Source organism: Capra hircus, chromosome 15 (assembly GCF_001704415.2).
Source record: "Capra hircus breed San Clemente chromosome 15, ASM170441v1, whole genome shotgun sequence".
Taxonomy (NCBI): domain Eukaryota; kingdom Metazoa; phylum Chordata; class Mammalia; order Artiodactyla; family Bovidae; genus Capra; species Capra hircus.
In genome coordinates, this window is record NC_030822.1 from 60,150,248 (window position 1) to 60,175,673 (window position 25,426).

The 25,426-nt window shown below is 40.8% G+C and overlaps 1 protein-coding gene across 4 annotated transcripts in view; it reads left to right on the forward strand.

Annotated features, from left to right (window-relative positions):
• Positions 3,880 to 25,426, forward strand: part of ALG9 (ALG9, alpha-1,2-mannosyltransferase) — a 109,239-nt gene continuing 87,692 nt past the window's right edge. For 3 of the 4 annotated variants that reach the window (XM_018059794.1, XM_018059795.1, XM_018059796.1), the window contains exons 1-6: positions 3,880 to 4,107; positions 5,127 to 5,265; positions 6,248 to 6,382; positions 16,270 to 16,340; positions 21,611 to 21,699; positions 24,552 to 24,687. In XM_018059794.1, the coding sequence (XP_017915283.1) occupies positions 3,977 to 4,107; positions 5,127 to 5,265; positions 6,248 to 6,382; positions 16,270 to 16,340; positions 21,611 to 21,699; positions 24,552 to 24,687 (701 nt within the window). In that variant the 5' untranslated portion in view covers positions 3,880 to 3,976. Of the gene's footprint in view, positions 4,112 to 5,126; positions 5,266 to 6,247; positions 6,383 to 16,269; positions 16,341 to 21,610; positions 21,700 to 24,551; positions 24,688 to 25,426 lie in introns of all 4 variants that reach the window. The other variant, XM_018059797.1, reaches the window with a different exon arrangement.

The window sequence follows — 25,426 nt, forward strand, 5'->3', positions numbered from 1 at the left end:
GAATCTTAAACGCTAGATACTATCATTCTGGAGAGGCAGTAAAACTTGAGTGTCTCCTCAAATATATTTATAAATAAATTTTATGCAATGTCAATTCCTCTTCCTTAACTCTACTATATCATCTCTAAATCAATTGAGAGTGGTTTTTAAAGTTAGACCATTTATTAGCCTGGTTAAGTTGCAAGTGCTTCATATTATTTTTGGTATCATCATATGTTTATTGTCTGGTTGACTGCTGTTCAAGCCATGGAACTGAATAGGCGTCAGATTTAGAGTTCACATTTGGGTCTGTCTGACTCTAAAGCCCATGTTCTTTCTGCCACTTTCTGTTACTCTACTTTTCTTTCCTTGGATTTCAACAATAATCTCTCAACGGTGATTAACACTAAACTTTGCTCCCCTCGATTTTGGGGCTTTCTGTTGTATCTCTAAAGAACATTGGGAGATTGGCCCAGCCCAGGACTCTGCAGAATGGGGTGCCCTAATGTGAATTAATGTATGTTCCTATTAATACCTAGGCTCTGCTGATTAGAATTATAGTGTAAACTCTGTGAAGGAAATAACTGTCTTACTTATTCTTTTTTTAAGTTTCTGTTTTTATTTTTTGTAACTGAAGTATAATTGATTTCAAATGTCATCTATTCTTGTATTTGGACAAGACCTTGTGGAAAGGCAAGAACTGAAAGAAAGAAATTAGTTTATTATAATGCGAACAAAATATGATGGTGACCTGGACCTGGGCGATAAAAAGCGGTTGGACTGGGAAATAATTCGAAGGACTTACTGATAAATATATGTGCACACACAAATATTTTGGAGTTAGAGAAATAAAGGAACCAAACAGAATCCCTTAGTTTTCTGATCCAAGCAACTAGAAGAATAGAAGTATCTTTAATTGGAGTGGGAAAACTGGCATGGGAGTAAGTTTAGGTAGAAGTCAAGGGATCTCTTAAGGACACATGTATTGCTTGGCTCTCCACATAGACTAAGCTAATTGAGGGCAGAGGTGGCTCAGTGGTAAAGAATCCATCTGCCAATGCAGGAGAAGACAGAGACTTGGGCTTGATCCCTGGGTTGGGAAGATAACCCTGGAGAAGTAAGTGGCAACCCACTCCAGCATTCTTGCCTGGGAAATCCCAAGGACAGAGGAGCCTGGTGGACTACAGTTCATGGGGTCACAAAGAATCGGATATAACTTATTGACTGAGCATGCAAAGAAAGGCGATGTGACTTAACAGTTTTCTTCCAACCCCAATAGTGCTTAGCATGCATGAAACCAAGCACGACCCTGCAGGGTCCTTGGGGGTGAGATCCCTCCACCACTTCCATGCCTGCCGTCTCTTGTTTGGAGAAAAGCGTTAGCCTCCTAGGCCTTTCCTGAGTTCCAAAGGTTTATTTTTTTGTTTGTTTTGGCCGCACAGCAGGTGGGGTCTTAATTCCTGAGACCAAGGGTAGAAGCCACGCCCCTTGCAGTTGAAGTGCAGAGTCTTCACTACTGGGCCGCCAGGGACGTCCACCAAAGAGCAGATTCGATGGAGTGAGAAATGAGAATTGAGAATATCCAGAAACAAATCAGTCATGTGAGATAATAATAGTTTAGCTTTCAAAAAAAAAAAAAAAAAAAACAAACACGTACCTCTAGTTTCGCCTCAAGGGCTATAGATAATATTTTGAGTCATATCCTTGTGCATTTTATTGATTCTAAACCCCCACCAGATGGAAGAAGTTAATTGCGTGTTGATCACCAAGACATAGACCCTAGGAGGTTTCTGAGGCTAACTCCTGAAATACCACCCTGTTAACGTCATCATCAACCAGTCAAGGATGTCCATGAGCTGATCATGAACATAACTGTTTCTCTCACCTTGCCTTTAAAACACCTCCCCTAAAGGCTTGGGGTAGTTTAGGTCTTTTGAGCATGAGCTGCCCATTTTTCTTGCAATAAACACTATACTTTGTTTCAACAAAGCCCAATTTTGGTACATTGACTTTTCTGTGGAGGTGGGCAGACCCACGTTTAGTTTGGATGACGAATCAGTTGAGCTGGATCTTAAAACAAGGACAGGGATGTGATGGGATGTTTGTTAGTCAAGGAGGGCATGCATTCCAGGCAGAGAGCATACATAAGCAGAGGTATGCTACTGCTAAGTCACTTCAGTCGTGTCCGACTCTGTGCGACCCCAAGGACGGCAGCCCACCAGGCTCCCCCGTCCCTGGGATTCTCCAGGCAATAACACTGGAGTGGGTTGCCATTTCCTTCTCCAATGCATGAGAGTGAAAAGTGAGGTATAGATAAGGAAATATCTGGGGTTCTTCACAGGCTAGTTAGTGGAAACATGAAGTGTTTGTATAGGAAAGTAGTGGGAGATGAGATTAGAAAAGTAGATTGTACCTGGAGTTAGTTCATGAAAGCCCACGAATGCTGGAATAAGAAGTGTGTATTTTATTTTGTAAGGGATAGGGAAAATCTGGTAATCTTTGATTAAGGAAGTGACACAGAGAAGTATTTTAGAAAGTTAATTGGACAGTGTTGCACAGGATCAGTTTGAGATGGGAGATCCCTATAAAGACGCTATTGTAGTAGTCTTGGGTAGTCAGGGAGGGGCCTGACTAGAGTGAAATGAAAAAGAGGTGGATGTATGAGATATAGTTAGATTAGAATGTCTGAATTTGGTAACTAATAATTTCATGTGGGAATTGAGCAATAGGATCAGTCTCCATTGTTAATACTTGGAAATTTTTAGTATGAAGTCTTAACTAGGGATCCTGTCAAGTTTCTCAGTCCCTCTATAACCTTGTTTTAGTTACTGGTATAGAGCTCCACAGGGCAGGACAGAGTTCTGTGACTTGGGGAGCAGGCAGTGTCAGGAACAGATGCATGACCCCTGAGTCACCGGTGTGGTATCATCAAGGTGCCTGTGGAGGAATGCATGAAATTAAGAGCTTTTTCCTGGTCTGGTTGGAAGAACACAGGCTTTGTAGTGAGACCTGGAGTGGAATATGGCTCTACCACTTCTTTAGCTATGCAACCTTGGGCCTCAGTTTCCTTTTTGGTAAAATAAGGTGGTTGTATTAAATTTTAAAAGGATGATTTCATCCTTTATGGTAAGCACAGTAAATGCTTACCATAATATTGTAGTGAAAGTGAAGTCGCTCAGTCGTGTCCGACTCTTTGTGACCCCGTGGACTGTAGCCTACCAGGCTTCTCCGTCCATGGGATTCTCCACGCAAGAATGCTGGAGTGGGTTGCCATTTCCTTCACCAAGGGATCTTCCCGATCGAACCTGGGTCTCCCGCATTACAATCAGACGCTTTAACCTCTGAGCCACCAGGGAAGTCAGTGTTGTAGTAGCAATGGCAATAACTGACATCTTGTTGAATTTGCTGCACAGAATTTCTTTAGCCTTTCACTTTTCTTCTAATTCTGTATTCTGCTATTAGCGCTTTGTCTCTCTGAAGCAGTTAATTCGCTACAGGCTGTCCCTATTACTTGCCAAAATACCGAGGACAAGGTGTCAGTGATCTTAAAAGAATTTTCTCTTTGATAGATGGCTGTGCTATGATTTTTAACTGAGTGCCTATGTATTCCACGTGGAGTTGTTTTAATCACTATTTGTCCTTTCTTTTTTTTTTTTTAATTTTGTTTATTTTTTTATTTTTTAAATTTTAAAATCTTTAATTCTTACATGCGTTCCCAGTATTTGTAGGAGAGTGAAGAATGCTAAGAAGTGAAGGAAGAGAGAATTAGGGAGAGAAGGGAGGCATGCCCAGAGTTACAAGTTACGTGGCAGGGATAACCATCGCATTTCTTAACTCGGATTTGCCCCAGTTGGCCCAGGAGAGCTGTAGTTTAGTCGTTTCTGCGCATGTCGAGGTTTTTTGTCCCTCGGCGGACACCGTTGCCAGCCCCGGCAATGTCTCCGCGCTCGTCGCTTTCGTAGGGTGCGGAGTTCTACCTTTTTTTCCCACGCTTGCCATGGCGAGCCGAGGGGCCCGGCAGCGCCTGAAGGGAAGCGGGGGCAGCGGCGGGGACACGGCCTCGGCCGCCGACAAGCTGCGGGAGCTGCTGTGCAGCCGGGAGACGGGCAGCGCGGAGCCGCGGCCCGAGTAGGTGTGCGGGCGCGGCGGGGGCGTGGCCGGGCGGCGCGGGGCTGCCGAGGGCAGGGTCTCGGCAGCGCGGTGCGGAAGGGTCCGCAGTCGCTTCACCCCGCGCCTTCTGCGGGCCGGCTGCAAGCTGGGGCTCAGATGAGACCCCCACGGGCCTTAGATGATACCGCCCCCCAGGGCTTAGATGAGACCCCCCCCCCCCTACACACACACACACACACACACCAGCTCGGGCCCGTGCTGCTAGTGGAGGAACCTGGAGTGCAGGTCTGTGAGGCTTCCGCCCCAGGACTAGGATTAGTTGGAGAGAGCAAAGAGCACCTTGTATGGCTGCCTCTCACAGCTTCAGTCCCCCCAGGGTCTCGGCCCTTGACTCTTCTGTGTGGGGCCCAGCACTCTCAGCACCAGTAGCCTCCTCTCTCTCCAAACTGGGGGGCTACAGGTTAAGACTGCGCCAGGAAGCTGTCAGCGAATGGAATTGGAGGACACGGTGATGTCCTTTGCACACAGTAGCCTCTGGGCATTTGAACAGACCGGGAAATGAATAAAAGCCATGGAAAGTAATGACCTTGTTAGGAAAAGAAAGGGGAGAAGGAAATGGCAACCCACTCCTGTATTCTTGCCTGGAGAATCCCGTGGACAGGGGAGCCTGGTGGGCTGCTGTCCATAGGTTCGCTCAGAGTTGGACACGACTGAAGCGACTTAGCAGGAGCAGCAGCAGGAAAAGAAAAGAAAAAAAAAAAAAAAACGAACGAAAGCTTGTGGCCTTCAAGTGAACGATTTGTTGGTTTGGGATAAGCAGAGTGTCACAGATGCCAAACAAGAAGTGGACGTAATGACTAACGTTGACTAAGGTCTTAATTCGTTTTTCACTTACTCTACGCAGAACAATTAACGGTTCACCCTTTCAGGTGACTAACTCAAGTGCTTTGGTGTCTCTTGCCGTGTTGTCCTTCTGTCTAGTTTTAGTACTTCTAGTTAGCATGTCCTTCCTATCACATACTTGTGTTTCTGAGCAGGTTATCTGGGAACAAAGCCGGACAAGTCTGGGCACCTGAAGGATCTACTGCCTTCAAGTGTTTGCTCTCAGCAAGATTATGTGCTGCCCTCCTGAGCAACATCTCCGACTGTGATGAAACATTCAACTACTGGGAACCAGTAGGTGATTTCTTTAGTTTTCTCTTTTTGTTCTCAATTTCACTGCTTGGGTCCTTGTTATTAATCAAGATACAAATGATATACAAGTGTTCAGTTCAGTTCAGTCGCTCAGTGGTGTCCAACTCTTAGCAACCCCATGAACCGCAGCACGCCAGGCCTCCCTGTCCATCACCAACTCCTGGAGTTCACCCAAACCCATGTCCAGTGGAGTCGGTGATGTCATCCAACCATCTCATCCTCCTGACTACTAGTAAAATGACTTTATTTTCACTTCTGTATTCTAAGCTGATGATTTACCTACTATTGAAGGATATAGGAATTTGGCAGTTACACAAAACAGTGTAATCTGTAATTTTCTTAAAACATTTTAAAAATCAAAGTAATGCTTTGAGGTAGTTTAAAAATATTAAGTGCAAAGGAAAAGCTGTAACTCTATTTTCTACATCTTGTGTACAAACACCTGTCCCCAGAGGCAACGACTTTCTTTAAATTTTTTGGCTTTTTTTCTACTGATGTTTACTAAAATAAACAATGTTACTGCATACTATGCTTATATTGCTGTTTCTTGATTTATACATTTATAAGTCTGTTGGACACTCTTATAGGAAATTCAGAGGTGGAATTTTCTGATCACAGTTTGCATAAAAAAGAAATGCTTAGTGTAGGTAGTTAGGAAAATATAGGATGTTGAGCTTTCCTGTTTTGTCTAAAGAGTATATTTTTAAAAAAATAAGTTGAGGATAAAATCTGAGCTTTCAATGTTGGCCAAATGATAGTCTTACAAGATTTATAATATCTTAATATATCAGGATTGGGTCATTTTGATTCTTATCCATCCATTAGTTGCAAATCTTGTTGACAATTTCAGCATTTTTATGTACCTTTGTCTAGTTAATATTTTTGCTTAGAAACTTTACCTGCATCCTCTTAATAAGAAGTTTTGGCCAGTATAACCCTGAATCCATTCATTTTGTATTTTCAGACACACTACCTCATCTATGGGAAGGGGTTTCAGACTTGGGAATATTCTCCAGCTTATGCCATTCGCTCGTATGCTTACCTGTTGCTTCATGCCTGGCCAGCTGCATTTCATGCAAGAATTTTACAAACGAATAAGGTAAGAGCAGGCCAACTTGGAAGCAATCACAGCTGATGAAGAGGTGGGTGAGTCTCTGGAACAGTTTTGTGAAAAAGACAAAATGTATTGGTCGTTAAGACAGGACTTGTTTGGAAGAAGAATCATTTATTTATTCATTATTCAACAAATATTAATGGAGCAACTTGTATTTGGTAGATGCTTTGTTAAGTGCTGTGAGTTTAACAGTGATCAAATCCCTCCCTCATGAAATCCAGTGAGGAAGACGAACATGGAACAAGTAATTATAAATGCAGTGTGTCTTGGAGGAAAAGTACAATGTGCAATAGGTTAGCGTATTAGGAGAGCTTAATGTAAATAAAATACTGAAGGATAATTAGGAGTTAACCGAGATCTAACCTGATTACCTTTCAGAAATTTGACTGTGATGTGTCTTTAGTGTGGATTTCTTTGGGTTTATCCTGTTTGGAGTTTATTCAATTTCTTCAATTTTTAGGCTTATGTGTTTTGCAAATTTGGGAAGATTTTGACTGTTACTATTATTTTTTTTAGTAGTTTTTCAATCCTGCCATTTTTTCCTCTCCTGAGACTCCAATGATGTGGATGTTAGATCTTTTATTATAGTCTCATGGGTCCCTGAAGCTCTCTTCATTTTCTTTTTTTGCAGTCTGTTTTCTCTGTGTTCAGATTGAACAGTTTCTATCTTAGGTTTTCCAGTTCACCAAGACTTTTTTCTGTCCCCTCCATTCTGCTGTTGAGTCTATCCATTGAGCTTTTATTTTGATTATTGTATTTTATCAGTTCTAAAATTTCAGTTTGATTTTTCTTTTTATTTTCTGCTTATTTACTGAGACTATTTTTTCATTTGTTCCCAGTGTGTTTTTAATTGCTTGTTGAAGTATTTTTACAATGGCTCTTCTAAAACTTTGTCAGATAATTCTAATATCTCATCTTGTTTTAGGTATCTATCAATTGACTTTTTCCTTTCAGGTTGAGATTTTCCTGTTTGACAAACAATATTTAGTTGAAACTTGGACATTTTGGGTATTACAGTATGAGACTCTGGATCTTATTCATGGGCCCCGCAAGCTTCCTCTGTACTATTCTGCTTCTTATTTAAGCCTCTGTTTGAGCTGGCTTCTTTTGATACTGCTACAGTAAGAAAAAGGAGAGGGTTCTCCACCTGTTACTGCCACTAGGGGCTTGAGGTCTGCGTTCCCCAGTAGTCCTCCACAGATACCACACTACTGGTCAGGGTGGATATGCATCATTACTGCTAGATTTGGGGGAAGCAGAGTCCAAGATCTCCAAGTGGTCTCCACTGACACTGTGCTGGGAGAGGGAACTCCTTAGCACTGTCAGGGAGTCCTTGTCTCCCACCTGACCTTTGATGGTGGAAGTGGAGCCACATTTTTTTCTGAGGTGCTTGGCTGGATTAGAGTGGTTATTGTCTAAAAGTTTTCTTTCTTGCTAGGCTACCCCTTTCTTGGTCTTATGGCTAGATAGAGCAGGCCTTGGTTGTTGTTTTTTACGTCTGTGTACATTGGCCTTTCTAGTTTCCAACTTCTTTAGTTCCAAGTCTGGAACATAGAAGACCAGAGGAAAACCCAGGGAACTTACCACCATGTTGTTCCTCAGGTCCAGTGTCCCTAGCCAATAGGTCTCAGGCTTGGAGGAGAGCGTGAGTGGTGGAGTGGATTAGATGAGACCGAGAGGAAGAGGCCAGGCTTTAGGCAATTAGACTTTCTTTTTTTTCCAAATGTATTATGAAACCATCAAAAGTTTTTGACAGAGGAGAGACATGATTGCATTTCCTTTTTAGAATAATCAGAAAGGTAGCACCCGTAGAGAGTGATAGAACTCTATCCCTTTGTCCCTAACTAGTATCAAATTTCTGATTTTTTTTGAACTTATTTGTCAAAGGAAAGATATACAGGAAGAGAGACTTAGTAGCAAAATAACAATACACGTGTGCATGCATCCTCAGTCACTTCAGTTGTGTCCGATTCTTTGCAACCCTATGGACTGTAGCCCACCAAGCTCCTCTGTCCATGGGATTCTCCAGGCAAGACTACTGGAGTGGGTTACCATGCCCTCCTCCAGGGGATCTTCACAGCCAGGGGATCAAACCCACGTCTCTTGCTCTCCTGCACTGCAGGCAGATTCTTTACCTGCAGAGCCACCTGGGAAGCCCCAGAGAGAAATAACAATATGCAGAGCTTAAAATTTCCATTTCCACCTGGATTTCCACTGTTACTTCAAATTGTAGCTTCTAGAGTCCCAACTGCAGCATCATCATTCAGAGTAGTAAAGGGTAGATTGTTGCTGAAAGACAGTTTAGTTCAGTAGCTCAGTCGTGTCTGACTCTTTGCAATTCCATGTACTGCAGCATGCCATCCCTCCCTGTCTATCACCAACTTCTGGAGTTTTCTCAAACTCATGTCCATTGAGTCGGTGATGCCATCCAACCATCTCATCCTCTGTCATCCCCTTCTGCCGCCTTTGATCTTTTCCAGCATCAGGGTCTTTTCAAATGAGTCAGCTCTTTGCATCAGGTGGCCAAAGTATTGGAGTTTCAGCTTCAGCATCAGTCCTTACAATGAATATTCAGGACTGATTTCCTTTAGAATGGACTGGTTGGATCTCCTTGCTTTGCGCGTGACTCTTAAGAGTCTTCTTCAACACCACAGTTCAAAAGCATCAATTCTTCGGTGCTCAGCTTTCTTTATAGTCCAACTCTCACATTCATACATGACTACTGGAAAAACCATAGCTTTGACTAGATGGACCTTTGTTGACAAAGTAATGTCTCTGCTTTTTAATAAGCTGTCTAGGTTGATCATAACTTTTCTTCCAAGGAGCAAGTGTCTTTTAATGTTATGGGTACAGTCACCATCTGCAGTGATTTTTGAGCCCCCCAAAATAAAGTCTGTCACTGTTTCTATTGTTTCCCCATCTATTTCCCATGAAGTGATGGGGCCAGATGCCATGATCTTCGTTTTCTGAATGTTGAGTTTTAAGCCAAATTTTTCACTCTCCTCTTTCACTTTTATCAAGAGGCTCTTTAGTTCTTCTTCCCATTCTGCCATAAGGGTGGTGTCATCTGCATATCTGAGGTTATTGATATTTCTCCCAGCAATCTTGATTCCAGCTTGTGCTTTATCCAGTCCAACATTTCTCATGATATACTCTGCATATAAGTTAAATAAGCAGGGTGACAATATACAGGCTTGATGTACTCCTTTTCCAATTTGGAACCAGTCTGTTGTTCCATGTCCAGTTCTAACTGTTGATTCTTAACCTGCATACAGGTTTCTCAGGAGGCAGGTCAGGTGGTCTCATAGTCTCATCTCGAAGAATTTTTCAGAGATTGTTGTGATCCACAAGAAAATATGGTAATAATTGGTACTCTTAGTGACAGTTACCTTTACAATTTCTTACCACTCTCAAAAAGGACAGCTTTGTTTTGTCTCCTTATGGGTTGGAGTGTGAATTTTTCTGAACCGTACACTCCGGAATGGGATCCCGTGCATGTATCCATGGACTACATAATTTCATGGAGCAGTGCCATATTGCTCTCCAGAACGGATATTCAGCTTTAGACTCCCTGCAACAGTGTTTGGAGTTTCAGCTTCCTAACATCTCCTGAGCACTTGATATTTCTGACTCTCTAAGTATGTGAGATATTTCTCATTTTTTAAAATTAACTTTTATTGACGTATAGTTGTTTTACGGTGTTGTTAGTTTCTGTATACAACAAAGTGAATCAGCTATGCGTGTGTGCATACTAAGTTGCTTTAGTTGTGTCCAACTCTTTGCCACCCTGTAGACTGTAGCCCTCCAGGTTCTCTATCCATGGGGATTCTCCAGGCACCAATACTGCAGTGAATTGCCATGCGCTACTCCAGGGAATCTTCCTGACCCACGGATCGAACTGGCTTCTCTTATGCCTCCTGCATTGGCAGGTAGATTCTTTACCACTCGCACCACTTGGGAAGCCCTGAATCACCTATATGTATACATGTGTCCCCTCTTTTTAAGATTTCCTTCCCATTTAGCTCACTACAGAGCACTGACTTCCTTGTGCTATATAGTAGATTCTCATTAGTTACCTGTTTGATACATAATAGTATGTATGTGTCAATCCCTTTCTCCCAACTCATCTGCCCCTCACCCCCTTCCCCCTTGGTGTCCATAGACAGATGCTCCTCATTTTAATTGCATTGTTCTGACAAACAGTAAGATGGAGAATTTCTTCGTATATTTACCAGTCATTCAGATTGGTTTTCCTGTGAATTACCTGTTTACATCCTTTTCCTGTTTTTCTTTTACTTCCTTGTTTATTTGTTTTCGGTGGTGGTGGGTCTTCATTGCTGTGCGGGCTTTTTTGTAGTTGCAGAGAGCAGGGCTCTGTAGTGGCAGCGCACAGGCTTCTCAGTGCAGTGGCTTCTCTTGTGGCCGCGCACAGGCTCTAGGGGGCCTCAGTAGCTGCGGCTCCCGGCTCTACAGCCCAGGCTCAGTAGTTGTGGCACTGAGGCTGAGCTGCTCCGTGGCACGTGGAATCCTCCTGGATCGAGAATTGAACCCGTGTCTCTTTCTTTGGCAGGTGGATTCTTTACCACTGAGCCACAAGGGAAGCCCGTTTGCCTGTTTTTCAATTGAATTTTCTGATTTTCTCTTGTGATTGTAGAAGTTCTCAATAGTAACCCCTTGTAGGTTTTAGGCACTGGAAATCCTTTCTCCTAGACTGTCAGCTGTTTACTAACTTTGTAGTCCTTTCTTTAGTTCTGATAGAGTCAAACCAATTAGTTTTTGACTTATGGTTGGTAGATTTTGGGTCTTTCTAAAATAAATCCTTCACCATAGATCATAAAGATATTCTTATGTATTTTTTCATAGTAACTTTGTAATGTTGTCTTTCACATATAAGCATGCATGTTTAATCATTCAGTGGTGTCTTGACTTTCTGCAAGAGAGTAACATTTGTAACATTATTCTCAACATTGGGAATAATGTTACAAATCAGAAAGAAAAGGAAGAATTAGCAGATGGTTCTGGAAAATCTACTTCACTATATAGCCAAAAATGAAGCTGGATCTTTCAACAATTTATATATTAAAAAAAAAAAAAAAACTGAATGGAGTAAAGCCTTATATGTGAGGGTTTCCCTGGTGGCTAAGATGATAAAGAATAGGCCGGCAATGCAGGAGACCCAAGTTCAATCCTAGGGTTGGGAAGATCCCCTGGAGAAGGAATGGCAACCCACTCCAGTATTCGTGCCTGGAGAACCCCATGGACGGAGGAGGCTGGCGGGCTACAGTCCATGAAGTCCCGGAGAGTCGGACACGACTGAGTGACTAAGCATGCATGCATGACAGTATTTTTACAGTGTTACATCATTCCATCCCTATTATATATAAATGATGTGCTTATCATTTAGTCAGCTTTTCTGTGTCTTTTAAAAAGTTATTTAATTGACTGATTTATTTGGCTACATTGGGTCTTAGTTGTGGCATGTGGGATCTTTCATTGCTGTGCACAGGCTTCTCTCTAGTTGTGACAAGTGGTTCCAGAGCTCATGGGCTCAGTAGTTGCAGTGCTTGGGTTAGTTGCCCCATGGCATGTGAATCTTAGTTCCTCTACCAGGGATTGAGTCCTAATCTGCTGCATTGGAAGGTGGATTCTAAACCACTGGACCTCGTTTTTCTATAGTCTTTTAATACAATTTAAAGAATGTATCAAAAAAAATTATCCATGTCAAGCTTACCCATTCTTTGATTAGGATAATGCCAGATTCTTTATACTTTTTATTACTGTTATGGATGTTATCTTGTTTTCTGTAATATTTTTAGGAACTCATTGCAGGTTTAGGGCTTCCCTGATAGCTCAGTTGATAAAGAATCGCCTGCAGTGCAAGAGACCCCGGTTCGATTCCTGGGTTGGGAAGATCCACTGGAGAAGGTATAGGCTACTCACTCTAGTATTCTTGGGCTTCTCTTGTGGCTCAGCTGGTGAAGAATCCACCTGCAATGTGGGAGACCTGGGTTCGATTCCTGGGTTGGGAAGATCCCCTGGAGAAGGGAAAGGCTACCCACCCCAGTGTTCTGGCCTGGAGAATTCCATGGGCTGTAATAGTCTGTGAAGTTGCAAAGAGTCAGACACGACTGAGCAACTCTCACTTACATTCACTTCCATTGCAGGTATCAGTTCAGTTCAGTTCAGTCGCTCAGTCGCGTCCAACTCTTTGTGACCTCATGAATCGCATCACGCCAGGCCTCCCTGTCCATCACCAACTCCTGGAGTTTACTCAAACTCATGTCCATCAAGTCGGTGATGCCATCCAACCATCTCATCCTCTGTCGTCCCTTTCTCCTCCTGCCCCCAGTCCCTCCCAGCATCAGGGTCTTTTACAATAAGTCAACTCTTCACATGAGTTTGCCAAAGTATTGGAGTTTCAGATTAAGCATCAGTACTTCCAATGAACACCCAGGAATGATATCCTTTAGAATGGACTGGTTGGATCTCCTTGTAGTCCAAGAGACTCTCAAGAGTGTTCTCCAACACCACAGTTCAAAAGCATCAATTCTTCGGTGCTCAGCCTTCTTCACAGTCCAACTCTCACATCCATACATGACCACTGGAAAAACCATAGTCTTGACTAGACAGACCTTTGTTGGCAAAGTAATGTCTCTGCTTTTGAATATGCTATCTAGGTTGGTCATAACTTTCCTTCCAAGGAATAAGCGTCTTTTAATCTCATGGCTGCAATCACCGTCTGCAGTGATTTTGGAGCCCCCCCCAAAATAAAGTCAGCCGCTGTTTCCACTGTTTCCCCATCTAGTTCCCATGAAGTGATGGGACCAGATGCCATGATCTTCGTTTTCTGAATGTTGAGCTTTAAGCCAACTTTTTCCACTCTCCCCTTTCACTTTCAACAAGAGGCTTTTTAGTTCCTCTTCATTTTCTGCCATAAGAGTGGTCTCATTTGCATATCTGAGGTTGTTGATATTTCTCCCAGCAATCTTGATTCCAGCTTCTGTTTCTTCCAGCCCAGCATTTCTCATGACGTACTCTGAATATAAGTTAAATAAGCAGGGTGACAATATATAGCCTTGACGTACTCCTTTTCATATTTGGAACCAGTCTGTTGTTCCATGTCCAGTTCTAACTGTTGCTTCCTGACCTGCATACCGATTTCTCAAGAGGCAGGTCAGGTGGTCTGGTATTTCCATCTCTTTCAGAATTTTCCAGTTTATTGTGATCCACACAGTCAAAGGCTTTGGTATAGTCAATAAAGCAGAAATATATGTTTTTTGGAACTCTCGTTTTTTCAATGATCCAGTGGATGTTGGCAATTTGATCTCTGATTCCTCTGCCTTTTCTAAACCAGCTTGAACATCTGGAAGTTCATGGTTCACGTATTGCTGAAGCCTGGCTTGGAGTATTTTGAGCATTACTTTACTAGCATGTGAGATGAGTGCAATTGTGTGGTAGTTTGAGCCTTCTTTGGCTTGCCTTTCTTTGGGATTAGAATGAAAAGTGACCTTTTCCAGTCCTGTGGCCACTGCTGAGTTTTCCAAATTTGTTGGCATATTGATTGCAGCCCTTTCACAGCATCATCTTTTAGGAGTTGAAATAGCTCGACTGGAATTCCATCACCTCCACTAGCTTTATTCGTAGTAATGCTTTCTAAGGCCCACTTGACATCACATTCCAGGATGTCTGGCTCCATGTGAGTGATCACACCATCGTGATTATCTGGGTCATGAAGATCTTTTTTGCACAGTTCTTCTGTGTATTCTTGCCACCTCTTCTTAATATCTTTTGCTTCTGTTAGATCCATACGATTTCTGTCCTTTATCGAGCCCATCTTTGCATGAAATGTTCCCTTGGTATCTCTAATTCTCTTGAAGAGATCTCTAGTCTTTCCCATTCTGTTGTTTTCCTCTATTTCTTTGCATTGATCACTGAGGAAGGCTTTCTTATCTCTTCTTGCTATTCTTTGGAACTCTGCATTCAGATGCTAATATCTTTCCTTTTCTCCTTGGCTTTTCACTTGTCTTCTCTTCACAGCTGTTTGTAAGGCCTCCCCAGACAGCCATTTTGCTTTTTTGCATTTCTTTTTCTTGGGGATGGTCTTGCTCCCTGTCTCCTGTACAATGTCACAAACCTCTGTCCATAGTTCATCAGGTACTCTATCAGATCTAGGCCCTTAAATCTATTTCTCACTTCCACTGTATAATCATAAGGGATTTGATTTAGGTCATACCTGAATGGTCTAGTGGTGTTCCCTACTTTCTTCAATTTAAGTCTGAATTTGGCAATAAGGAGCTCATGATCTGAGCCACAGTCAGCTCCCGGTCTTGTTTTTGCTGACTGTGTAGAGTTTCTCCATCTTTGGCTGCAAAGAATATAATCAATCTGATTCTGGTGTTGACCATCTGGTGATGTCCATGTGTAGAGTCTTCTCTTGTGTTATTGGAAGAGGGTGTTTGCTATGACCAGTGCATTCTCTTGGCAAAACTCTATTAGCCTTTGCCCTGCTTCATTCCATACTCCAAGGCTAAATTTGCCTGTGAAAATTGACTTTTGCTTTTTGATCTCAATTTCACTGAATTTCCTCATTAGTGTCAACATTTTGTCAAGTAAATCTCTTGGATTCTCTTTCATCTGTTCATGCTGAATTTAGTTTCTTCTGTTCCATTCTTATACTTACTTCTTTTCTTTTTTGTGTCTTTTTGTACTGATCTGACATCCAGTTACTATGCTGAATATTAGTAACTACGGGGGCATCATTGTCCTGTTCCCAAGTACAGTTCTTTGATTATCTTGTGTTAGTTTTTGACTTTCTAAATGTGTTTTTGTACTCTCACCAACCAGATGAGTAGTCCTTAAATGTGGATACTTTGTACTAAAATTATCTGTATTCCTAGTAGCATCTAGAAGAGTAATCAGTGCATAGCAGGTTTTCAGTATATTGTTGAATTAATCAATGAGTTTGGACATTTGCTGATCACTTGATTGGATTCTTTTGGGAATTTTGTTTTTTGGTTATAATGATAAATCAGAAAGTACTTTTAAGTTATATGCAGTAATATTAATCGTAGAATATATTTAAATAGTGCTTATATTCAGAGGTATTCATTTTTCTTAAACATACTAGTTATACTGTAGTAGAAGAGCTATTTAATATGGTTTTATTTTGTTATTTTTATGTTTAAAATTTGTATTCATAAAATTAATAAAACCACATTACAGACATTTGGATGATAGGAGGAAGAATATGCATGAAAGTCTCACTAGCCTGAGACAACCACCTTTACCGTCTTATTATATTTCTATTTTTTCATGTACTTCTGATTTCTATAGCTATAACTGTGAAGTATAAATCATGTATGTTTTCATTTAGTATTTTGTTATAATTTTATAAGAATTGCAATCAGTTATTATAATTGTCTGAGAGATGCTTGTCATGTGAATGAGATTTATATGATAAGAATTTTTCCACTGTCTTTGTAACCATGAACTTTGGTATCTGTATCATGAATAGATATAATATGAAATAGATGTAACATAATTTAGCCATTTTCCTGTAACTGAACATTTTGTAGTTTTTAAAATAGTTTTTACTAAATTAGTAGAGCTGTAATTAACGTCTTTTGACTCAAACTCCCTTCCTATATTTTGAGTTACTTTTGTGGGCTGAAGTCATAGAAGTAGTCAATAAATGTACTTCCATACTTGAATTTGGAGGTATGAACATTTCCATGGTTCTTGATACATACTGTTTTTCAAAAGGATTATACCAATTTATAATTATTACTGACAGATGTGAGTGGTTTCATCTTTTAGGAGTTTTTCTAACTTGTATCTGTGACTTCTGTTTTCTTGTTCTGGGTTTCTTTCAGATTCTTGTCTTTTACTTTTTACGATGTCTGCTGGCTTTTGTGAGCTGTATATGTGAACTTTACTTTTACAAGTGAGTATAAAAACTTTGCTTCTAAAAGTGCTATAAGAGCCAAATTGAGCATAAGTTACTTCTCTGATGATAGAAACAGTGTTTAGAAATAGAAGGCATTTTTATTCTAGCTTCCGATATTATATCTAAAACTCAATTTTTTTTTTTAAGCCAACCATTGGAAAGAAATACTTCTAATTTCCTGAGGTGATAAATGCTATATCTTCATGTTATAATTTCAATTCCGTAAGTGTATATCTGAGTAGTACTTTATTTGGTAGGATTTTGTAGAGCCTTTTTTTGGTCCTAAGAGATAAATCATGATGTCTGTCTTCCCCTTTTGAGCTTAGCTGATAGGAAATTATTTCCAGTATGAGACTCACTGCTCTTATATGTACTCAGTATGATTGTCTTCCACCAAGTAACTGTTGGTTGAATGAATATTAGTGAAAATATTAAGCATTTAAGTATCCCAGTAATAAAAATAGCTACTTTTTTTTTTAACATGAAACCTAACAAACATCTTATTTTAAGAATGCTTTAAAAGGTATTCGGACTTAGTAACCATTACTTAAAGTCTTTCCATTGCAAAACAGCCAACAATGTCAGATTAAAAAGTTCTTTGGTCTTGACTCTGAGTAGAATAAAGTTAAAAAAAAAGAAATCCAGTGCTACCTTTGAGGATTGTAACTTTAAGTTGGTCTTCGTATGAATTCAGGACTGAATTCAAATTACCTGCATGGTCTCCTAAGCCTCCAGTTTAGAATTTATTGTAAATTGTTCAGGGCTTATTCCTTGAAAGAAAAGCTATGACAAACCTACACAGTGTATTAAAAAGCAGAGACATCACTTTGCTGACAAAGGTTTGTAGGTTTTTCTGGATGTGAGAGTTGGGCCATAAAGAAGGCTGAGTGCCAAAGAATTGATGCTTTTGGATTGTGCTGCTGGAGAAGACTCTTGAGAGTCCCTTGGATTATAAGGAGATGAAACCAGTCAATCCTAAGGGAAATCAACCCTGAATATTCACTGGAAGGACTGATGCTGAGGCTGAAGCTCCAGTACTCTGGCCACCTGACCCAGAGCCGACTCATTGGAAAAGACCCTGATGCTGGGAAAGATTGAGGGCAGGAGAAGAAGAGGGTGACAGAGAATGAGATGGTTGGATGACATCACCAACTCAATGGACATGAGTTTGAACAAACTCCAGGAGATGGTGAAGGACAGGGAAGCCTGGCCTGCTGCAGTCCATGGGTTGCAAAGAGCAAACATGAATTAGTGACTGAACAACAATAGTGTCCCCAGACACCTTTGGAGAAGGAAATGGCACCCCACTCCAGTACTCTTGCCTGGAAAATCCCATGGATGGAAGAGCCTGATAGGCAGCAGTCCTTGGGGTCGCCAAGAGTCAGACACGACTGAGTGACTTCACTTTCCTTTCCTTTTCAGACATCTTGCAAAATCAAAAAGTAAAATTTCTCTAAAGAAGTGGAGTCTTAATCCAATTGTCGAAGAATTACCATAGATAAAGTTCTAGTGAACCAGATTATAATAAAAGTAAATGACAAAGCACAGAAAGGAACAGGTCATTATGAGTGAGAGCCAGCAGAGATCATCAATAGAGAGCTGACCTACAAAACTTCATTTATTAGGAATTACTAAAATAAGAGTATAAAATAATTATATTTAATATTTTTAAAGAAATAAAATAGGGAATTGAAAGCATGAAATAAAAGACTAATAAGAGATTAAACAATCAGTGCAGTGGAAAGGAGCTTACAGAATGGCCGAAAATATTTGCAGATCATATATAAGTTCATTTCCAAAATGTATAAGGAGCTCTTCTAACTCAGTGGTTAAAAAAAACCTAATAAAATGGCCAACAGGCATATGAAAGGAGGGCAATGTCACTAGTCATAAGGAAAACAAAAATCAAAACCACAGGGAGATCATTTCATATCTGTTAGAATGGCTTTTGTCTAGGGAGGCAAGGATATATTATACAATGGAGAAAAGACAGTCTCTTTAACAAGTAGTGTTGGAAAACCTGGACAGCCATATATTAATAGATCAGTGAAGTTAGAATACTCTCTCACACCATACTAGAAAATAAATGCAAAATGACTTAAAGACTTAAGTATAAGACATAACACTATAAAACTCCTAAAAGAACATATAGGTAAAACATTCTCTGACATATATTGTGCTAATGTTTCCTTAGGTCATTCTCCCAAGGCAATAGAAATAAAAGCAGATAAACACTTGGGGCCTTAAACTTATAACTGCTTAAAATTTTTTTTATTATGTTTTAAGTTGAAATAGAGTTGATTTACAGTGTTGTGCAGACTTACAAGCTTTTGCACAGCAGAGAAAACCATAAACAAAATGGAAAGACGAACTATGGACTGGGGGAAAATAGTTGCAAATGATGTGACTAACTGGGGCTTAATCTCCAAAATATACAAACAGCTCCTACAAATCAACAACAAAAAGCAACCCAGTCAAAAAGTGGACAGAAGACCTAAATAGACATTTCTCCAAAGAAGACATACAGGTAGCCAATAAGCACGTGAAAAGATGCTCAATATTGCTAATCATTAGAGAAATGCAAATCAAAAGTACAATGAAGTATCACTTCACACTGGTCAAAATGGCCATCATCAAGAAGTCTACAAATTAGAAATGCTGGAGCTGCTGCTGCTGCTAAGTTGCTTCAGTCGTGTCCGACTCTGTGATCTAGAACACGTGAGTTGGTACTACTGAAGCTCAGGCGCCATGCTGTGCAACCAGAGACGCCACTGCAATGAGAAACCCTCGCACCTCAACTCTAGAGTAGCCCGTCCTTGCTGCAATGAGAGAAAGTCCACGCAGCAACGAAGATCTAGCACGGCCAAATATAAAATAATGAATAAATTGATTAATTTAAAAAGAAAAATATTTTAAAAAAAAGAGGGAAATCCTAAAGATATGACAAAGTAGACGCACCTTGAGGATATTGGGCTAAGCGAAATAACTTGCCACAGGGGAGCAAATACTGCACAGTTCCCCTTCCACGAGGTATGTGAAATGGTTGAACTTATGGAAGCAAAGGAATGGTAGACTTGTGGCTGCCAAGATCGGGGGCTGATGGAAACAGAAAGTTGCTAATCAGTGGATATAATATTTCGCTTATACGAATTAGCTCTAGACATCTGCTATACAACATTATGCCTACTGATACAGTACTGTGTTTTACATTTAAATATCTGTTAGGAGGGTAGATCTCATATTAGGTGTTCTTACCACAATGAAATAAAAAAAGATAATGAATGAGACTACAAAAATGACCAGGCAGATTTGAAAAAGAGCCACACAGAACTTGAATTAAAAATATGGTAATTGATATAGAAAATTCAGTGGATAAACAGCTGATTTGTTGTTGTTGTTCAGTCACTAAATCGTGTCCGACTCTTTGCAACCAGCGTGCCAGGCTTCCCTGTCCTTCACCATCTCCTGGAGTTTGTTCAAACTCATGTCCATCGAGCTGGTGATGTCATCCAACCATCTCATCCTCTGTTGCCTCGTTCTCCTCCAGCCCTCAGTCTTTCCCAGCATCAGGGTATACAACTGATTAGACATTTCTTTTTTTAAAAAAATTTTAAATATTTATTTTTAATTGAAGGATAGTTGCTTTAGAATATTGTGTTGGTTTCTGCCATACATCAACATGAATTAGCCATACGTATACATACATCCCCTCCCTCTAGGACCTCCCTCCCACCTCCCACCCCACCCCACCCCTCTGGTTTCTCGTGGAGCACCAGTTTGAGCCCCCTGAGTCACGTAGCAAATTCCCACTGGTTATCTGCTTTACACATGGTAGGGCTTATGTGTCCATTCCACTCTGTCTGTTCATTCCACCCTCTCCTTCCCCCACCAACCCCGCATTGTGTCCACAAGTCTGTTCTTTTGATTTGACACTTCTAATAAGTAAACCAGAAGATTAATCTGAAGAAATTACTAAGAATGCAGTACAGAGTGACAGAAGGAAAAAAAAAAGGTAAGAGGATAAAAAATGCGTGTGGTGGAGTTGAAAGATCTGATTTATATCTAATCAGATCTAGGCGATTATAGAATAGAGAGAGGCAGTATTAAGAGAAGTAATAGCTAAGAATTTTCCAGAATCAAAGGAGAAAGGACACTAATCCACAATTCAGGAAGCCTAATGTCCTGAGCTGGATAAATAAAGAGTAATTAGGGATACTGTGTAAAACCAAGAGTAAAGAAGATCTTACAGGTTGACAGAGGACTAATCCAAATCTTACAAAGAAATGTCAGGCAGTAAAACCAACATAAGCCTTCTCAAGAGCCAGAAGACAAAATATATGTTCAAAGTTCTGTGAGAAAATGACTGTCATCCTAAAGTGATAGATTCAGCTAAAGCACCTTTTAAGACCAAGAGCTAAATAAAGGCTTTTCTGACAAAATGAAAAAAATATCAAAACCCAGAATTTACCATTAACAGATCCTTACTGCAAAGAACCTTCTAAAGGATATATTAAGGAAGAAACAAAATTATTTCAGAAAGAAGCTCTGTGATGCAGTTAAGAATCTGAGCAAGAAGAGTTAACACATGGTTATGTCTGAACAAATATTGACTAAATGAAGCAACAGTCACCTCTACTGATGTTTTACTTATCGGGTTGAAAAGACCTATGAGACAGAAGTTAAAGGAAGTATATAATTTATTGAGGAACGTTGACTTAGATAACCTTTTATTAAAACTTCGGTGTGCCTCCTAGTCTTCTTTCCTGATAACTGCCCTCTGTTGAGCAGCTCTGTGCCTGGCACTCTTCTGAGTGCTTTGCCATGCATCGTCCTCACAGAAACCTTATGCAGTAAGTATTGTCATTATCCTCATTTAACAGACGAGGAATCTTACAGAGATGTTACTAGGCTAGGGGGCCTCTGCTAGTGAGTGGAAGGGCCAAGAGTGTAACCTGTGCATGTGCGGTCTGTTATTTTTCCATTACACCAGGCTGTTTTCCTACTGATGTTAGTTATAATCTAGCATAGATTATTCTGTAGACATAATCTATAGAGAGTATACATTTCCTCTTAGGTACAGAGGTTCTCTCCTGCATAAGGAATGAGAATGTTTATGCACATGAAATTGCTAACAGACCTGTTGAGACAGTCCTGTATTTGACTTTAGATCTTCAGTGTTCTCTGTGATGCAGCCCTGTTTTTGTGCTTTAAATTGAAATTTCCATCCTGAAGGTCTGCTGTGTTGATAGCCTTTGCCTTCCCTCTAGGGCTGTGTGTAAGAAGTTTGGGCTGCATGTGAGTCGAATGATGCTAGCCTTCTTGGTTCTCAGCACTGGGATGTTTTGCTCGTCATCAGGTAAGTAAAAGAGCAGGTGAAGGTGTAAAAGGTTCACTGACATTTCGCAGTTGCATCAAACAGAAGAACTTGTCCAGATGTAGGTTATATTTATATAACATGTCAGTGATTTCCAGAGTCCTATGATCTGCCCAGGTGGCTCAGTGGTAAAGAACCCGCCTGCTCATGCAGGAGACACAAGAGACATGGGTTAGATCCTTGGGTCGGGAAGATCCCCTGGAGGAGGAAATGGCAACCCACTCCAGTATTCTTGCCTCAGAAATCCCATGGACAGAGGAGCCTGGTGGGCTACAGTCCATAAGGTCGCAGAGAGTCGGACACGACTTGAACATGCACACGGGGGATTATCTTCATGACCTTGATTGACCTTTACAACAATCCTATGATAAAAGTCATATAATTGTTTTCTCATTTTTGCAAGTAAGCACACTGAAACTTAGAAAGGTGAAATGACTTGCCAAAAGTCAAAGAATTCATGAGTGGTAGAGCGGTTATTTTCATCAGGTTGCTTTCTTTTACATTATTATATATATTTTTTATCATTGCAAGGCTGAAAAACAGAGGCATCCACTGCCTTTCTTTGCTGTTAGCAGAAGGAAAATAATTTTATTTTGCTCAAGAAATCTCTTTTATTTTGCTCAAGGACTTCCCAGGTGGCGCTAGTGGTAAAGAATCCACCTGGCAATGCAGGAAACATAAGAGACACAGGTTTGATCCCTGGGTTGGGAAGATCCCCTGGAGCAGGAAATGACAACCCACTCCAGTATTCTTGCCTGGAGAATCCCTTGGACAGAGGAGCCTGGCAGGCAGCAGTCCATAAGGTCACAAAGAGTCAGACACGGCTGAAATGACTTAGCATGGTTTCAAAGACCCTAGTCTTGATGGTTCTATTTTATGCCAGTTACTTGCCATGGATTCTATAAAAGTACACATCTTCTGTTGAATTTTTTTTTTTTTTTTACAGTAAGCTTCTGTAAATTTAGAATAAAATCCTTAATGTAGAGTGGTGGCTTTCCAGCTGTGCTGCCTTTGAACCTTTGTGGTTTTTGACCTGTGCCAGAGTGGCCTGTTCCTAAAAGGTAGCCTGTTCCCAGTTACCCAGAAAAATTTAGTTACTAGATGTAATTTTCTGAGTTTTAATTTTGACTTGTGTGTACCAGAATCTAGTACACATATTAAATGTACACAAAAATAGTATCTAGTGTAAAAGTATTGATATATACTTACTTTTCCTTCAATGACTATATCTTAATCCATGTTCTACAGAGACGTCAGGCCTCTTACCTGAATAGCTTTGAGAGCCTAAATGAGACTATGTTCTGGCCTCTAAGTGGGCAGAGACCTCAGGTTCCTCTCCTCCCCTTGGGGCTGGAATCAGCAGCGTGGGATGGCATCCGTATTGTTTAGCATTTGTCTGGGAAGGTTGGACTTCACATGTCTTTTTAGTTATTTTGCTAGTCCTAAAATGGATTCTTGTATGAGGGAGATACCTGGGAGTATCTTTAGTTTTATAATTTCAGTTGAGTATGTTAAGGCACAAATCACTTAAAGGCATCCTTTGATACAGAGCCTCTGAACCCTTCGCTGAGTTTTTTTAAAATTAATTTATTTTAATTGGAGGATAATTACTTTACAATTTTGTGATGGTTTGTGCCATACATCAATATGAATCAGCCATAGGAATGCCTTTGCTGAGTTTTTTTTAATTTAAATTTATTTATTTTAATTGGAGGCTAATTACTTTACTGTATTGTATTGGTTTTGCCATACATCAACATAAATCACCATACTGCCTGTTCACTGTGGTTCTTGTTGGAATTGGTACTGAGTTTTCTTACCTAGTGCTTGCTAGGTGAAACCCTTAAACAGCAGGGAGAAGCAGGTCTACATTTTCATGTAGAGTTAATAGAAATGCCGGGATGAAATGTTACTGTCACAGAGACCCTGAAGGTGGTCGACAAGAAAGTTATGTGATGAAATAACTAGGGGGACATCTAAAGGCCAAACTCCCTGTGGCGGTGGATGCAGGGTGCAAAGCAGTGCTGCCGTCTTATAGATGTGGCTCTTCAGAGGCTTCTGAGAGCTCCGCTGGGGGACAGGCTGCTGCTTGGACAGTCTCAGACTATCAGAGGATTAACTTCCTCCGAAACAGATTGTTAACAATGGCTCTAAGTTTATTTTATTTTACTTTTTTGGCTGTGCTGGGTCTTTGTTGCTGCGCAGGCTTTTCTCTAGTTGTGAGGAGCGGGGGCTCCTGTCTAGCTGGGATGCGGGCTTCTCACCACGCTGGCTTATCTTGTTGTGGAACACAGGTCCTAGGGCATGAGGGTTTCAGTAGTTGCAGGTCCCGGGCTCCAGAGCACAGGCTCAGTAGTTGTGGCGCACAGGCTTAGTTTCTCTGCAGCACCTGGGATATTCCTGACCACAGATCTAACCCATGTTCCCTGCATTGGCAGGTGAATTCTCTACCAGTGAGCCACTAGGGAAGCCCCAACGGCTCTAAATTTCTTGAAACATAATTTCTGCCTGGAAATATAACCTGAGGGTATTCCTGGGGAACCTGGAAGCCTGTAAGTTTTAGACTTGGAGTACAGGCCAGGAGATAAATGACATTGAATAATTGGGTGACATGCTGGTACATAAAAAAACAGGACTATGAAAATAAGAAAATTGTTGAACTTTTTTTTTTTAAGGAGAATCACTTTAGTCCTCATTTCTAATATAGCATTGCTCAAAGTATGTTCTTGGTTATTGACATTTTGCAATGCACATTCATTTTTAATAGTTAATACCTAGTATATTTCAATCCCTTGTCTCTTTCCCTCCTTTTTTCATTTTTTTTTACCTTGCAGCATTCCTTCCTAGCAGCTTCTGTATGTACACTACCTTGATAGCCATGACTGGCTGGTATATGGACAAAACTTCCTTTGCTGTGCTTGGAGTCGCCGCTGGGGCCATCTTAGGCTGGCCATTCAGTGCAGCTCTTGGGTAAGAAACTAACGTGATTCATCTTCCATGTGTTACTGGGCATAAGGTCCATCTGAATGTTAGGTTGTCTCCATAGTCTCTAGGTGGGGCTGAAGTTATGGGAATTAATTATATAAAGATTCTGGGAAATGGAAGAATATTTCTCTCATGTTTAATTCTAATAAGAGCAGTGACTATTAAGCATCTGCTGTCTGCTCAGTTCAGTTCAGTCGCTCAATCATGTCCAACTCGCTGCAACCCCATGGACTGCAGCATGCCAGGCCTCCCTATCCATCACCAACTCCTGGAGCCTACTCAAACCCATGTCCATAGAGCCAGTGATGCCATCCAACCATCTCATCCTCTGTCGTCCCCTTCTCCTCCTACCTTCAATCTTTCCGAGCATCTGGGTCTTTTCCAATGAGTCAGTTCTTCACATCAGGTGAGTACTGGAGTTTCAACCTCAGTATCAGTCCTTCCAACAAATATTCAGGACTGATTTCCTTTAGGGTGGACTGGTTGGATCTCCTTGTACTCCATGGGACTCTCAAGAGTCTTCTCCAACACCACAGTTCAAAAGCATCAATTCTTCGGTGCTTAGTTTTCTTTATAATCCAACTCTCACATCCATACACGACCACTGGAAAAACCATAGCTTTAACTAGACGGACCTTTGTCAACAAAGTAATGTCTCTGTTTTTTAATATGCTGTCTCGATTGGTCATAACTTTTCTTCCAAAGAGCAAGCGTCTTTTTATTT